The following is a 13,822-nucleotide window of genomic DNA, read 5'->3' as shown; positions in this document are numbered from 1 at the left end:
CAGCTTTCTCAAGTACTATTGTTTGGGTAGGATAATACATTCTTGAGAAGCAGACAAAACAACAAAGCATTATATATTTCTGCTTTCCACATGTGCGCTCCAGGCGTCTTTCATCCAAATCAGTACCTACTGCTGAATGGAAGCTATGAAAAATCAGGGATTTTGCTGCTTGTTAATACTGACATTAGACAACAGATTTATTTCAGCTTTTTTGAAACCTCTAGTTTGGTCTGTATGTACAATGCAACTCTGCTTACAAAACTGGCATTATGATATTTGTTTCCATGCTATTAAGTTTGCTCCCTATGCATGACCTGGCTTATGCAATAGAGAAATTTGTTTTTTAAATAACCAGTAACAGTTTTTCAGGTGAAGCATAGGCAGATGGAAACATGACAGGGAATGGAAAATTCCAGTAGTAGAAGAAAAAAAACGAAAGAGACACAAGGGTAAGTATTGATATCAACTCATCGATCTCAAATGTCTGGTAATAAATTAGGACAGTTTCTTTTGTGGCAGCAGCTCTGCAGTGGTCTAAATGCCAGCTCTTGCCTGGTTTGTCCTATCAGTGAAAATGGTTTGCCATTTTTCATTAACAAACACACTACATTATACCACGGGTCAGCATGCTGATTTGGGGTGTAAAAATGCTAATTTGCAATGCTACAGGAACCCTATTCTCTTCCAGGGATGTGCTACTGATCTAACAATTAAAGGTAAATAGGAACGAAATTAAATCTGGCTCACCGCACTACACCAGTGTTTCTCCATCATCACAGACAGCTGGTTCTTTCTGTTGCTTGAAACATCTTCCACTTCAAAGTGATTACAGTTTGTTTTATTGAAGAAAGTTGGCATGCTAAAACACACACAACTTGATCTAGAAAAGAAGATACAGGTTTTCAGTCAGTACAAAGTGGTAGTTGCCATTCAGTCACAAAACAAACCAGAATGAAATAAAATTTCAAGCAATCGTAGAGTCATACAATAATTAAAGCTGGGAGGGGGCTTCCGGAGATTGTCTAATGCAACCCCACTGACATGTCTGAATCTATCACTGCCTGAGTATATCAGACACTGTTACTGCTGACATACCACCAAGTGTTAGAATAATTCATTTAACATTTTCCTTCCAAAAACACCTTTGTGATGAACTTTCAAGGCAATGGGAAAGCAAACAGCTGCTGCAGATAATATGCAACTCAGTTGGAATTTTTTTTAACCAAGTTGTTTATATAGCCTGGATCCAAGGTTCATTTAAACTGGGTTTTTTTTAGGCACTTGTGCATATAAAAAATTATCCCACAATTGCACAAGTTTTCCATTGGTATCAGAATAGCAATGCATTTTAAGTCACGTGTCCCAGAGATAAATGATAACATCTAAAATGGCTTGCAGAACGGAGCCTGCAGCATACAGCTAACCAGCATCATGGTTGGAGTCCTCTTTGCTGTGTTGACTCTGGCAGCTGCAGGTAGGTATCCAATTTCAGCATTAGTTTTAAAGGAAAAATGAATTAAAATCTAACAGCAACTTTCCTTTTTTAGTGAAACCAGACATTCTGCAACAAAGCAGAAAGAGATACAGCATAGGCAGTTAATAAAAAAGTTCTCTCAAGACAGTAACTAAGTTCTGTGCTATTCTGTTCTTATTATAGGGGCTCAATTAGCATAACTGCTCTCAGCCTTTAGCAATTTCAAAGTTATTTTACTTAGCTTGAATACACTGAAATACAGTTAATCCACATCAAATTGTTGCATTGGCTAAGAGTTGTATCTCAGCTGACAAATGAGGATTTGGTTAAGCCAACTTGATTTGATTATCTGTCAGAAAAATGAAACCTCTCAAACAGGCTTTATATAACATTGGTCATTTGACTGATGGCTGATCTTCACTTGTACCACATTAAATCACAGCCCATATTTGTACCTTGAAATGTTGTGTACAAACACAGTCTATATTTAAAAAAAAAACCAAAACCTCTCTTGCAGACTTTTTTTAAACCTACTTTTAGGTCCTCGGAGTTAGTCCTAACATATGCTTGGTTTTGGTGAAAAGAACCTGTAAAAGGCAATTTCCAGAAAGCTGCCAGCAGGAAAGTGGACAGTTCTGCAGGGAATAGTCTTCCAGTCCATGGATTTCCCCATTGCTTTGAGGGAGGAGGAATCTTCACTGCTTATGTACTGGCCTCCTTGCTCCTTTGCATTTCTTTTGAATAGGCCAAGTGCTGTATAACTGCTAAGTATTCATGCTAGTGTGCCTTAATCTATTTGCAAACCTTTCCCTTTCTCTTTCCCACTCTCAAATGTGTGCATTTGACCACAGGTATGACATTGCTTTGATCAAACTCACTGAACACATCACCTTAAGCGACCACATTAAGCTGGCCTGCCTCCATTCTGCACGAAGCATCCTGTCGTCTAACACTGCCTGCTGTGTGACAGAATGGGAAAGACTGCAGAGTAAGTACTTGGACATTTGCAAAATTGTGGAACAAAATCTTTCAGTACTGACTTCTCCTTTGAGACCGATTGCAAAAAGGCTGTTGATGGTGCTCAAGATCCCCTCAACCTCAATGTAGTGAGGTAGTTTATCAGGCCCCACTTCAGTCACACAGTATTCTTCCCTGCCTTTCTAGTTTATTTTGCTTGTAATGGGGCCAGTAATGCACTAGAGGGCCCTGTACTAAGGTTTTAGAAGCTATTGTAACACAAATATTAACTGTGCAGGCTGATGAATTTGCTAATCCTAACATACTCTGCTGAATAACTGAAGAGACACATAAGGGAATAGTTGTAAAGAGAATAAAATCTCAGAGACTTCAGCAAAAGTGTCAGCTTGGCTCAAGAGGCAATTCCTAGAGTGATAAGTAAATTGCAAACTCCTGAACAAAGAGCAGCCCTTTATTCCTCTAACAATGAGACATTTTAAGATGGAACGGAAATTGTTAGTCAGTTAAGGCCTTTTTTTTTTTTTTTTTTAATATAAATACAAAAGAATGGAGCTAAGGAATGGATTATACAGCTTCTCCTTTAATACAGCCCCTGTGGAGTTTCTTACCTGGAAGGAGAGTACCCAGGTCCCAGGAGAAACTTCACAATGCAGTTTTGTTCTTTCCTCAGTGCCAGCTGGTACCATGACTCCTTTGTTTCTATTCCCTCCCAGGAAATGGAGCTCTTCCAGATGACCTGCAGCAAGGCCTTTTGCTAGTGGTGGATTATGCAACTTGTTCCAAGCCTAGCTGGTGGAGAAGCACAGTGAAACCCACCATAGCTTGCACCAGTGGGGATGGAGTCACCTGCAGTTGTAATGTGAGTCCAGAAAACACCGCTTTTAGAGCTTGGTTTCAGTCACAAACAGGCCTGATGGGAAGGAAAGCTTAAAAAAAAACCAAACCAAAACAAGGAGGAGCTATTCACACTATGACGGCCATTAACTGTGTTCCCCCTTCCTCCCAGGGGGACTCTGGTGGCCCAGTGAACTGCCAAAGTGCTGATGGCAGGTGGGAAGTACATGGTACCATCAGCTTTGGCTCTGCTTTTGACTGCAGCTATTATCACAAGCCTTCTGTCTTCACTTGGGTCTCTGGTTATAACAGCTGGATTGAGCAGGTAAGGTTCTAGGTATTGCTGCTAGAGAATAGAGTCACTTAGCTATTTCTGATGTTCTCTCTGATTGAGATTTCTGCCACCTACTCAGGGAGCTGTATCACCTTTGATTCAAATGCTGCTTTACATACAAGTAACTTCTGTAGACAAGCCCTTACCAGTGCAAAAGCAGTCTCTGCAGCAAAAATAAAGTATCCTCCTCTTAAATAATTATCCAAATTATTTTGACTTTTAAATAAATCTTGATATTTAGGAATGCATTCTCCCTTTATACTAGAGCTATACGTACAGTCATAAAGATTTTACTGGTATGACTTCAGAATTAATTACTCAACTTTGTATTCATCAATAATACTGACTGTTGCAATTGCATCCTAGCAGGCAGCACATGCTGCTCAAGTCTGGAACATCAATTTTTAATTTAATATAAACTTTTTTAATTTAATATAAACTTTAATCTAAAAAGTGACTGTGAAGCAAAAATCTTATTTCAGTTATTTAATTCCTGCATCTTGGATGCAACATATACTATCCACAGATTCCTGGGTCTCACGATCTGATTTTTCACTTGTTTTACATTTTTGTAGGTTATGGCAACCAACTAATCCAAAGAGAACTGGATGATAGATGCCAAGAAGGAAAACAGTTTGAATAAAGTCATAATCATGACACCTTTGATCACAAAGAGCTGGTAAATTATGCCTTTAACAACACAAGTATTATACCTAACCGTACCGCAATAAACACTATTTTTCACAAGATGAAAGAAAAACACGTGTCCCTGTCACTTCTTCCCGGGTATTGTCAAGACCAGAGCCTGTATTTAGCGATAATGCTGGAGACCTTTTACAGCCTTTCCCCTGCCTTGGGCTGGGGCTTGCTACCCTCACCTGGGGGAAGATGTGAGCCTGCTGTGAAGAGGCTGGGCAGTAGGAAGAGTTAGAGAGCCACAGGAACAACTCCGGGCAACAAGGGGGTGAGAAAGCGAGGCACTGGCAGGGGCTGAAGGCAGCAGGTAGCTGTCGGGACCCGTAAGTCTGCAAGCGGGACTCACCAGAGCAAGCAGTGGCAATGCCCAGCGGGAAGGCAGCACGGGTGCAAGCAGGTCCATGCAGGTGAGTGTGGGAACACTGCAAAATGCTTTTATAGAGAGGTTTTTAACACCCTGTGATCTTGGGACCTTGCAAGGGGAAGGGTAAAATCCAGCAGCGACTGCCAGCAACACCTCTGCAGACCCATCTCCTTCACGTCCCTGTTGCTCGTTTTTAAGTCATTCAGATGCCAGGTGAAGACCTCTGAACTGTCACTGTCGGCTGACACGCAGAAACAGATGGGGATTTTTTGCAAAGCACAAGCAGAATCACCACCTTTTAGCCTGGTACTAAATTAAAGCCCCTATTTATATTTCTTTCATTGTAATAAAAGGTAGTCAGTATAAAATCAAGGTGGATTTTTGTTGTGTTTTTCTTCTCCCTCCTGGCACATATTTAGGTATATTCAAGAGTAAAATGATTGATTAAAAACAGAGGACAAGTGACTCAAAGGTAAGCAGTAGATACAGCAAGGAAAAGATTGGAAGTTCATTGTGAGAACATAAGTGCAACTGGGTTCAGAAATAAATTTTTCTAGGCTTGCGATTTCTTTCAGTCAGACATTTTGCAGTTGTTAACTTTGAATTGAAAATAAATATATATATTTTATTAAACATAAATTGTATTAAATAAATAAGAGAAAACATGGCTGTTTATCAACTTTGGAGGCTGTACTTTTGTTTTTTTCTACTTTACAACCATTGACCACCATTCTGCTGCGAAGAGCTCAGCAGGAACTTGTTTTGCCTAATATCAGCCTCTGCTGAGAAATAGCAGGCTTTACTGGGTTTTTATTTATCTTGTTAGAAATGTAATTTCACCTATCTGAAAGAGCAGAGGATCTGAGGAGGGCTTTTTTCAATCACGTCTACTAAGCAGAGCAAAAGAAAAAAGGAAAAAAAAAAAAAAAAAGGACTGAACTGAATGGACTGATCAGCAACACAGTCCCCTGGTTTGTTCTTCATCCATGGAAATAAAGGTTACCCAGTCATTCAGGAGTTGCCAGCTTCATCATAACATCCTGAGTGGTTTTCATGGGTATTATTAATGTAAGATTGTAAATGATTGATTAATAGTTCTGAAAATGAAAATTGCTAGATGTTACTTTGCTGTATGGAGCAGGGATGTCAGTTATGTGCAGCATAAAAGATAAGGACAGAAAAGGTAATCATGAAGCTCAAACAGTAAAAATTGGATATGCATATGCTTCTGTCAAAACTGAAATCTGATTAATTTTCCTTTTGAAATATTTAGACAATATTGTGGAAACGTCTGAGCTCATTTGAACATATCAACACAAATTATTCATCATCTGCAAATTCCTATTAAGAACAAATTCTAAAAGTTTGATTAAAAAAATTCAACAGTTCCAGTCTGTGATCACTGGAGTAAGTAACCCATCTTTTTATGGGCTTCCTTAGGATTTGGATAGAAGTACCATAGAGAATAAAAAGTACAGCAAATGATTTTATCAGTCTTAATACTCACAGAAAAACTGTATGATTTCATTCATGTGTTTTTGCAGCTCTGGGTGAGTCATGGAAACAGTCTCCTTACTACACCTTTTCTTTTAAAATAAAAGGTCAGGTGGAACAAAATATAATAAAATATGTCTTTCAGTAACATTCACCTAATGCATGTTCCCTGTACTTTGTTTCAAAATGCATGTGAATTGTTAAATATCACTAATAGTTCCAGTTATGTTTTCAGGAGCTGCGAGAAACACCCCAGGGAAACCTTTATTTATTTATTTGTTTGGTTTTTTAGATGTTCTCCCCCCTCCAATGGTGGTGGTAGAAAAACAGTTCAAAGGATTTTGACAGCATGCATGGTCTCCCTCTGCAGCCTCCTTGGAGCCATTTCTTTTGATTTGAGCAACAGCTTGGAAATATGGAGAAACACAGGGAAAGCCCTTCAGGAACTTGCCTCCTGTGAAAACCTTTGGGCTGTTCGCCTCATCTATCTCCTGCAGGAAGAAAGGCACAGCTGGCTGTTCCCAGCAACAGACAAGAGGAATAGATCGTTTCATGCTCAGCTATTGGGGAATTTAAACTCCCTCTGTAAGGCAAGTGAAGCAGAACTGTATTGTGAGAATTGCCAATGCAAGAAGGAGAAAATCTCCATTTGCAGATTTTACATCCTTGACATGAGACAAAAATTAAATAGCACAGGGGATACTGAAGGCAGGCAGGTGCTATCCAGAGTGATCTCTGAACTGCTGGAGCGTTTCAGTAGTCCCCAGGAAGACCTCAAAACTATGAGATACAATCCTGACTGGGCAGACATAGTAGCTTTTAAACTCATCCTTCAAATAAGAGAAGCCATGCTTAAAGCTCATTGGATGCCAGCATCTACAAGCTTTCAAACAATATTGCATCAATTTTTTGCCATTCTGAACTATGCTATCTTCTCATCGGAGATTGTACATAAGTGCTGGATGGATAATGTTAATCTATCACTCCATTTCACCCACTATGAAGGAATCTCTTTTTTCATCCCATTCCTGGGTTCAGATGAATTTGTGTCCATTGAAGCCTTGGTAAAGGGACTGCATTATGCACAGAGCTGCCTACTGCAGAAGGGACAGGAAAAACTCATCAAGAAATCTACAGAAATCCTGTCCACAATGAGCCTTAAGATCAGTTTGTTAGTGATAGCCTGCCTCATTTACCCCATAATCCTGATATCCTTCAAGCAAATGACAGATTGGATACACAATTATGCCAGGAACCTCAAAAAAAAGACAGAAGACTTGAAAAGGGAGAGGCGGCTAGCTGAGGACCTCTTACACCAGATGTTGCCAAAATCTGTGGCCAAGCAGCTAAGGAAATGCCAAAAAGTTGAGGCAGAAAACTATGATCAGGTTAGCAAATGGAAAGGATGCTGTCACCAAGGATAAAGCATTCACCTAAAAAAGCACCTACCTTGCCACCGTTTTGAGGAACCTGGTTTTGCACCCATAGTTGAGTGTGGATGGAAATCCAAATATTCATGACGGGTTTTGGAAAGAGCTGTGCAACCTGCCATGAAGCACTTAGGCTGATGGGGAAGGAAGAAAAGCTGACATTTCCAGAAGCGTAGCTTTAGATGTCAAAGATCCTATATTGGCAAGTTGTCTTCTTTAGGTTTAAGAGCCTACTCATGAAAGCCAGCCAACATCATGAGATCGCGAGTACATAGGAGCAAGAAATTAGTTTCCTCCTTGAAAAATGGGAAGAATCCCCAAAAACCAATGTAGGACAAACCCTGTCTGTACTTGTCAGTATGATTCCATAAACATAACTGAAAAGAGAGCATGGGACTTAGAGAAGGACGAAGGGGACAGATGATCTCGTAGCCTCAAGTGTGTTAACTGTAACGAAGCTGGCTCACGTAAAAACAAGGGCAGGGTTTGGCCAGGCACCCATGTATTTACAGCTCTGCCTCACAGCATGCATGCTGCTGTCAATGCTGAATTTAGCAGCTGTGCTGCATAGCCCATAGCTAAAATCCTCAAGCTACAGTAATTGCAATTCTATTCACTCTTTTTCCCCTGGATGCTCTGTTACTTTCAGCTGTGAAACACAATAATACATGTTTGCATTTAATTTGTAGGTGTCATTATCGAAACAGCAACCTGTAATCGCACAATTAATTACAATTCACAATAGCCATGACATCAAAAGTAGCTGAACCAAGGCAGGGAGTGAAAAGGTGGCTCTTCTGGATTAATTGGTATTACCAAGGACGAATAAAAGAGCAATTTTAGTTTAAACACTCACACAGTTCAGGCAGCACAGAGAAGAAACACTTAATTTTTTGCCAACAGCTATAACTCACATTTCCCTTCCTCAATTCACTTATTATGGTTTCTGTTGTTCTTTCTTTTATAAATTTGATTTTTTGAAAAAGTTAATTTCTCTGTAAATTACTTAATCATAACAAAGATAAACATCATTTGAAGAGAAACAAAATCTAGTTAGTATTTCCTAATTCAACAAGAGCAGAGACAGCAGTTGAGTTTTTATTTTGCAGTTTGTTCAGATACCTAGTTTTGATCTCTACCACAGTTTAAAATCACTTTAAAAGAAAAATCAGGCCCTGCTTCTGTAAGAAGTCTGTTGATCACTGCTCACAAGATTCAAAGCATTTGACTTTCAGTCTCCCATCTAGCACAAAGTATTCAGAGAAGTGCAGATGATAAACTTCGGAGATAAGCATGATTTTAGCTGTCAGAGTAATAGAGAACAATTCAGAGCTAAAGCTTGCTAATGTAGGATTGTATCTATTCAGTTCTGCAACACTGGTTCTATATGCAGCTTGTGCCTTAGGCTGTTCTGCTCAGAATTTCACAAATCCCCAAACTCTTCAAAGGCTCTGCCATTGTTGCCTGGAGACCTTAGCTTCACACTTTCCTTCTCCCTGTGACAGGTGACTATCTTTTTCTCGGACATTGTGGGGTTCACAAGCATTGCTGCCTCCTGTACTCCCTTGCAAGTTGTTGAGATGCTCAACAATCTGTACATCTGCTTTGACAGCAGGATTGAGTCTTACGATGTTTACAAGGTAAGTACAAACCTGCAGGCAAGGAATCTGGAAGTTGCTGAAATCTTTCTTACTTTGTTCCCTAGTGAATATTAAATACGCCAGGCCAGCTGGCCAAAAGCCATGAAATCCAAGACCTGCCATTGCACAGGGACTACACCGCAGCTTGGCAAGTGGTGGACAGCTGAGATATATTTTATTCTGATCTCCTTTTGAAAGAAAAGCTTGGTGCCTGCCACTGAGTGACACATGCCCCTTTCCATCAGGTGGAAACCATTGGTGACGCGTACATGGTAGTGAGCGGCCTGCCAGAGAGGAATGGCACCAAACATGCTGACGAGATTGCCAAAATGTCTCTGGATCTGGTGGCAGCAGTTCGTCAGGTTGTGATCCCTCATATGCCAATGGGCAGACTGCAGCTGCGGGCTGGGATACACACAGGTACGTGGGCTGAGGTGGAGGCATGAGAAAGAGACTATAAACACAGTCTAATTGTGTGAAAATAATTCTGCATTTCTGTACAAGCCCTTGTCTCCCTGCAGGACCTCAGGATAAGCGTTTCTCCCACTTCCAGCAGTAACAGTGGGGTAAAATGACTTCTGCTTGTATTGGTGTGGAAAAGGCTGTGAAACAATTTAGTATTGGCAAAATGCATCTTCCCGTGATATCAGCAGCAATTAGCTTCAGCTAATCAAATCGTGACTTCTCTCCTTAAGTAAATACTGTGCAGCCAGGCCCTAGATGCACTGAGTGTTTCCAATTCCCATTGCTCTCTGAGGATCCAGAGTGACTAGCAAAGGTGTCTGCATTTGGCATCTCCCTGCCCTTTTTCCACTTGTTTCTTATCGGGGTCTCTCTGCCTTGTATTTTCTCAGGACCCTGTGTAGCTGGAGTTGTGGGGTACAAAATGCCTCGTTATTGCCTTTTTGGGGACACTGTAAACACAGCCTCCCGCATGGAGTCCACCAGCTTGCGTAAGTGACTGTGTGTTCACAAACTGTGTGTTCCTTACGCACCGGTCGGGCTCACACCTGCACTCTACATCTCTTAAGTACTACAGTGAAAGGAAAACCCCTAACACCCCCCACATTGGTCATGGCCAAGTGTGAAATAAGGTTCGTACAGGAGAAGGAGTATTCTCTGTGGCATATACCAGGCTAGAGAACTAATTACCATAGATCTAAAGAACCAGCACATGCATGACCTGCAATCCGCACTATCCCTGTATATCCACTTGTTATCAAATAAGCACGACAAACTCTTGTGTATTCATGTGGGCAAGTAGAGTCACATCCCTTACGCCATTTCTGGAAAGTGATTGGAAATAAGAGGAGAAAGAGGGTGACAAAAGCCAAATAGCACAAGGTAAGCTGAGTTTGATTTTAAGGACTTTAACACAAAGGCATTAGGTAGAAACAACATAGCTACATAGAAGAGGGCAGTGCATGTTTTCTTGGTCCAGCCTTTTGTACTGCCTTTGCTACCAATACCACCTATTTTTACTGCTGTACAATGCCATTGTGCATATACCCAGTGCAGCGCTGTGCAGTCGTGTCAGTGCGTCAGTTAACCTGCTTAACTGCTTCTATGTTTTAGCCCACATCTGTGTGCAGTGTCACAGAGTCCTCAACCAATGCTTAAGGCATCTTCCCCTTCTTTGTGCTTCTTCCTCAACCTGACATTTTCCAAAGAAGAGGTGGAAACACTGGGCTGATAAATGCAGGAGGGCTGGTGTGTGGTCTCTGGGAATAGGGGAATCATTCATTTCTAATGCTCTCTTCTGAATCCTAGCACAGAAGATCCATATCAGTTCTGCTACATATGATGCCCTTCTCACAGACGATGCATATGAAATTGAACTGAGAGGAGAAATTGAAGTCAAGGTAACAGCTTTTCTGTAACTTTGCAACAGTAAAGGTGTTTAATGAGATCGGAAGGAGATATGATAGATTTGGCCATTGCTCTTCTGTGAATTGCAAGTCAATTTTTAACCACGGCCCCAAGGTTCTTTTGCTAATTCAGTTGGAAGTGGCTATACATTACTCCTAACTGACAAAAAAGTGTTCCTGTGTGCTTTGAAATACAGCTATGTCTGCACCTGCATGGAACCACATGAATATGGGTGAAAGTGTTAGGATTCAGGTACCAAGATATATAGGGTGTAAGGCTGATTTTAAACCCTTAGCAACATTGCCAGTGACCAGCAAAATGCCTTTCTCTGAACGGAAAGAATTATTAGCACCCAAACTGCATATAAATTACAATTCTTTCCCCAAACAGCTGCCACTTATGAGAGAAGGAGAGAGAACAAATGCAGTACAGGTAGCAGCCCTGGCCATAGTGATTCTCTGCTCTGCTTCATATCCCATGAAAATAGCTGTTTTCTGCTCTCTCCTTTTCTTGTCCCAGGGCAAAGGGAAAATGAAAACCTACTGGCTTCTTGGTAACAAGAACTACAGTGTCCAAAATGACAGCCTGGTGTGTCACTGGAATCCAGCAATCTCCAAGAAAAAGAAGATGGAAAGTAGCCAGGGATCCGTCCAACAAGTAAGGAGGTGAACGTTTAGCAGAGTGAGACTTCTTAGATAATGAGCCATTCACTAAGGGCTAAGACATGTAGTAGAACTTGCACCTTTGTCCTGCACATAGAAGGCTCTGCTGTGTACAAATACAAGCTCTAATGTGTGTTCCTCTCTGTCAATAGCGTAGTGCAGGTGCTGTGGGAGCACCACTGGCCGAGCAGAGCCCTGCAATGCCCTGGGATGAGCTGAGCCCTGACAGTCACACTCAAGGGAGTTCCAGACCAGCCTGGACTCCTGAGAGTGCCACCCATGGCACGAGCCAGAAACAGAGGGATGGATTTCATCAAAGCTCCCACCAGAGCCTGCAGGAGAACCTCACTTCACTGAGCTCACCTGCTTTGGGGGAAGGTGACAAAGGTGCCAGTTTAGAATACAGGGCACAGCTTGGAGACCATGGTATTAAAGCAATACAGAAAAATGAGTTTCTCCCAGGTTTTGTAGATGAGATGTGGCAGGATAAGAAATGACTGGATTGCCCCAGGCACACACATTTCTTTTAAATAACATTCTCTTTTTGTTCTTAGCCATAATTCACATTTTTAACCAGTAAGTTTACTTGGGAACCTAAAACACCAACAGAAATTTAGAAAGGTGTCTCTAAACAAGGAGAAGCTATAAAAGTGTAGGTGGAGTTCCATCAGGAGCACGAATGGTACATAAAAGATGTACAGCAATGTGACTCCTTTCACTCCAGTAAAGCTATTCTAGATTTATATTTGTAGGTGACACAGAATTTAACCATTGAGGTCCATACATACTGAGGACACTTTCAGAACCTGAGCCAGCTTATTTCAAGCTAGCCTGTACATCTCTCCAGTAAACTATCACTTGCAAGGCCTGTATAACTGTAGGTAGTAAGAGTGACACCCTGATGGAGAAGAGGACAGGTAAATAACTTTTTCTGATCATTGTTTCAGAGATACAAATGAAGTGGGAAAAATATTAAATTACTTCTGTTAAGTGTCTCCAGCACTTCATCTTTCCAGCTCTTCTCCACTACACTACTTCTCCATATGTGTATTTTTTCCCTTATCCAACCACCAAGGGGGTTGATAGTAAGACAAAGATGCAGTCTAACTGTATAGAAGACATTAGAAGGACAAGCTATTTCTCCCATCAAATTGTAATTTGCTTTTCTTTCCTTGCTGGAGGAAAAGACGCCTCTGCAGTGATGAGCAGAGCATAGTAAAATCCTCTTCAGAGAAATCAGAGCAAACTGAATTACTTCCTGACATTGACAATTAGTAACTCTACGAGGAGTTCAATTCATTTGTAAGTGGGCTGCACATATTTGTTGTCATTAACCCTATCCTGCTAGCCGCCGCCTTTGAGCAATTCCAGACTGAGGGAACCATTCTGATGGGAACAGAAGCACAAGTGTGAGGGAGAGGGGGTTTGGCCTGTCTCCTCTCCCAGTCAACAGGTTCATGTAGAGCATTACTACTGCATAAGAGAAAGATCTTAGCAGATTAAAGTTCTTTTTAAGGGAGGCAAGGCAGTGCTTAATGGTTGCAGAAGGCAACAAAAATAAAGGTATGTATTTAAGAGGAAGTCCAGCTTGGAAAGCTGCAATTGGTCTTTGTTTTTAGGTTGTTTTTTTTTTTCCTGAAATAAAAGTAGCTTTATGAACTTCATAGGAAGCTGGTTGGGGTATCTCTTTGTCATTCACTTGGCTAGTAAGAACCACTGAAAAACCTCATATAAGTTGTCTCCTTACAGAAGGAAAGCCAAGAGCTGCTCCTTTCAGTCAGCTCAGAGAAAGTCACTGTAGGAGTGTCTGTGTGGCCCTATATAAAGCAAGCTTAGCCTGAGGTGATGAGGTTAACTTGCTCTCAAGGGCTGGGGATCTCTGAAGGTCAGAGAAAGAACTATTCAGTCTTGCAGATAAGTAAGCCAAACCTGGAGGCTGAAATATTCATGATAAATCTAATATGCATGTTTCTACATGAAAAAGAATGAACCACAGAACTAACTCTATCACTAGTGTCTTATGAATCAAAATCAAGTATTGTTCTAA

At 41.0% G+C, this 13,822-nt stretch overlaps 2 protein-coding genes across 4 annotated transcripts in view; one reads left to right on the top strand and one right to left on the bottom strand.

Moving 5' to 3' along the window:
* PLOD1 (procollagen-lysine,2-oxoglutarate 5-dioxygenase 1) overlaps window positions 1-3,220 on the bottom strand; it is a 31,685-nt gene extending 28,465 nt beyond the window's left edge. Inside the window, exons 1-2 of one of the 2 annotated variants that reach the window (XM_075027454.1) lie at window positions 3,061-3,220; window positions 748-880 (exon numbers count right to left, since the gene is read on the bottom strand). The gene's annotated coding sequence lies outside the window, so the exon portion shown is untranslated. Of the gene's footprint in view, window positions 1-747; window positions 1,100-3,060 lie in introns of those variants that run through there. The other variant, XM_075027455.1, reaches the window with a different exon arrangement.
* LOC142030925 (chymotrypsin-like elastase family member 2A) lies at window positions 63-5,143 on the top strand. 2 transcript variants are annotated; one of them, XM_075027475.1, is made up of 5 exons: window positions 63-449; window positions 2,326-2,462; window positions 3,166-3,311; window positions 3,459-3,611; window positions 4,196-5,143. In XM_075027475.1, exons 1-5 carry the CDS (start codon window positions 403-405, stop codon window positions 4,211-4,213), a joined length of 501 nt encoding a protein of 166 aa, XP_074883576.1. In that variant the 5' UTR covers window positions 63-402; the 3' UTR covers window positions 4,214-5,143. The 2 variants fall into 2 exon arrangements, with proteins under 2 accessions (XP_074883576.1, XP_074883575.1); XM_075027474.1 differs by lacking the exon at window positions 63-449 and having other exon boundaries at window positions 1,987-2,462.
* Window positions 5,144-13,822: the final 8,679 nt, after the last annotated feature.

The sequence above is a fragment of the Buteo buteo genome, chromosome 5, assembly GCF_964188355.1.
Source record: "Buteo buteo chromosome 5, bButBut1.hap1.1, whole genome shotgun sequence".
Lineage (NCBI taxonomy): Eukaryota > Metazoa > Chordata > Aves > Accipitriformes > Accipitridae > Buteo > Buteo buteo.
The sequence above is the reverse complement of the archived record's forward strand: the minus strand, read 5'-3'. Positions and strand labels throughout refer to the sequence as shown.

What these genes read in the sequence shown, in the direction of transcription:
- LOC142030925 (XM_075027474.1), top strand. Translation starts at nt 2,249, where the DNA reads ATGCTAGTGTGCCTTAATCTATTTGCAAACCTTTCCCTTTCTCTTTCC. An exon ending in AGAATGGGAAAGACTGCAGA is followed by an intron (nt 2,463 to 3,165) that starts GTAAGTACTTGG and finishes ATTCCCTCCCAG; the next exon opens with GAAATGGAGCTCTTCCAGAT. An exon ending in GAGTCACCTGCAGTTGTAAT is followed by an intron (nt 3,312 to 3,458) that starts GTGAGTCCAGAA and finishes CCTTCCTCCCAG; the next exon opens with GGGGACTCTGGTGGCCCAGT.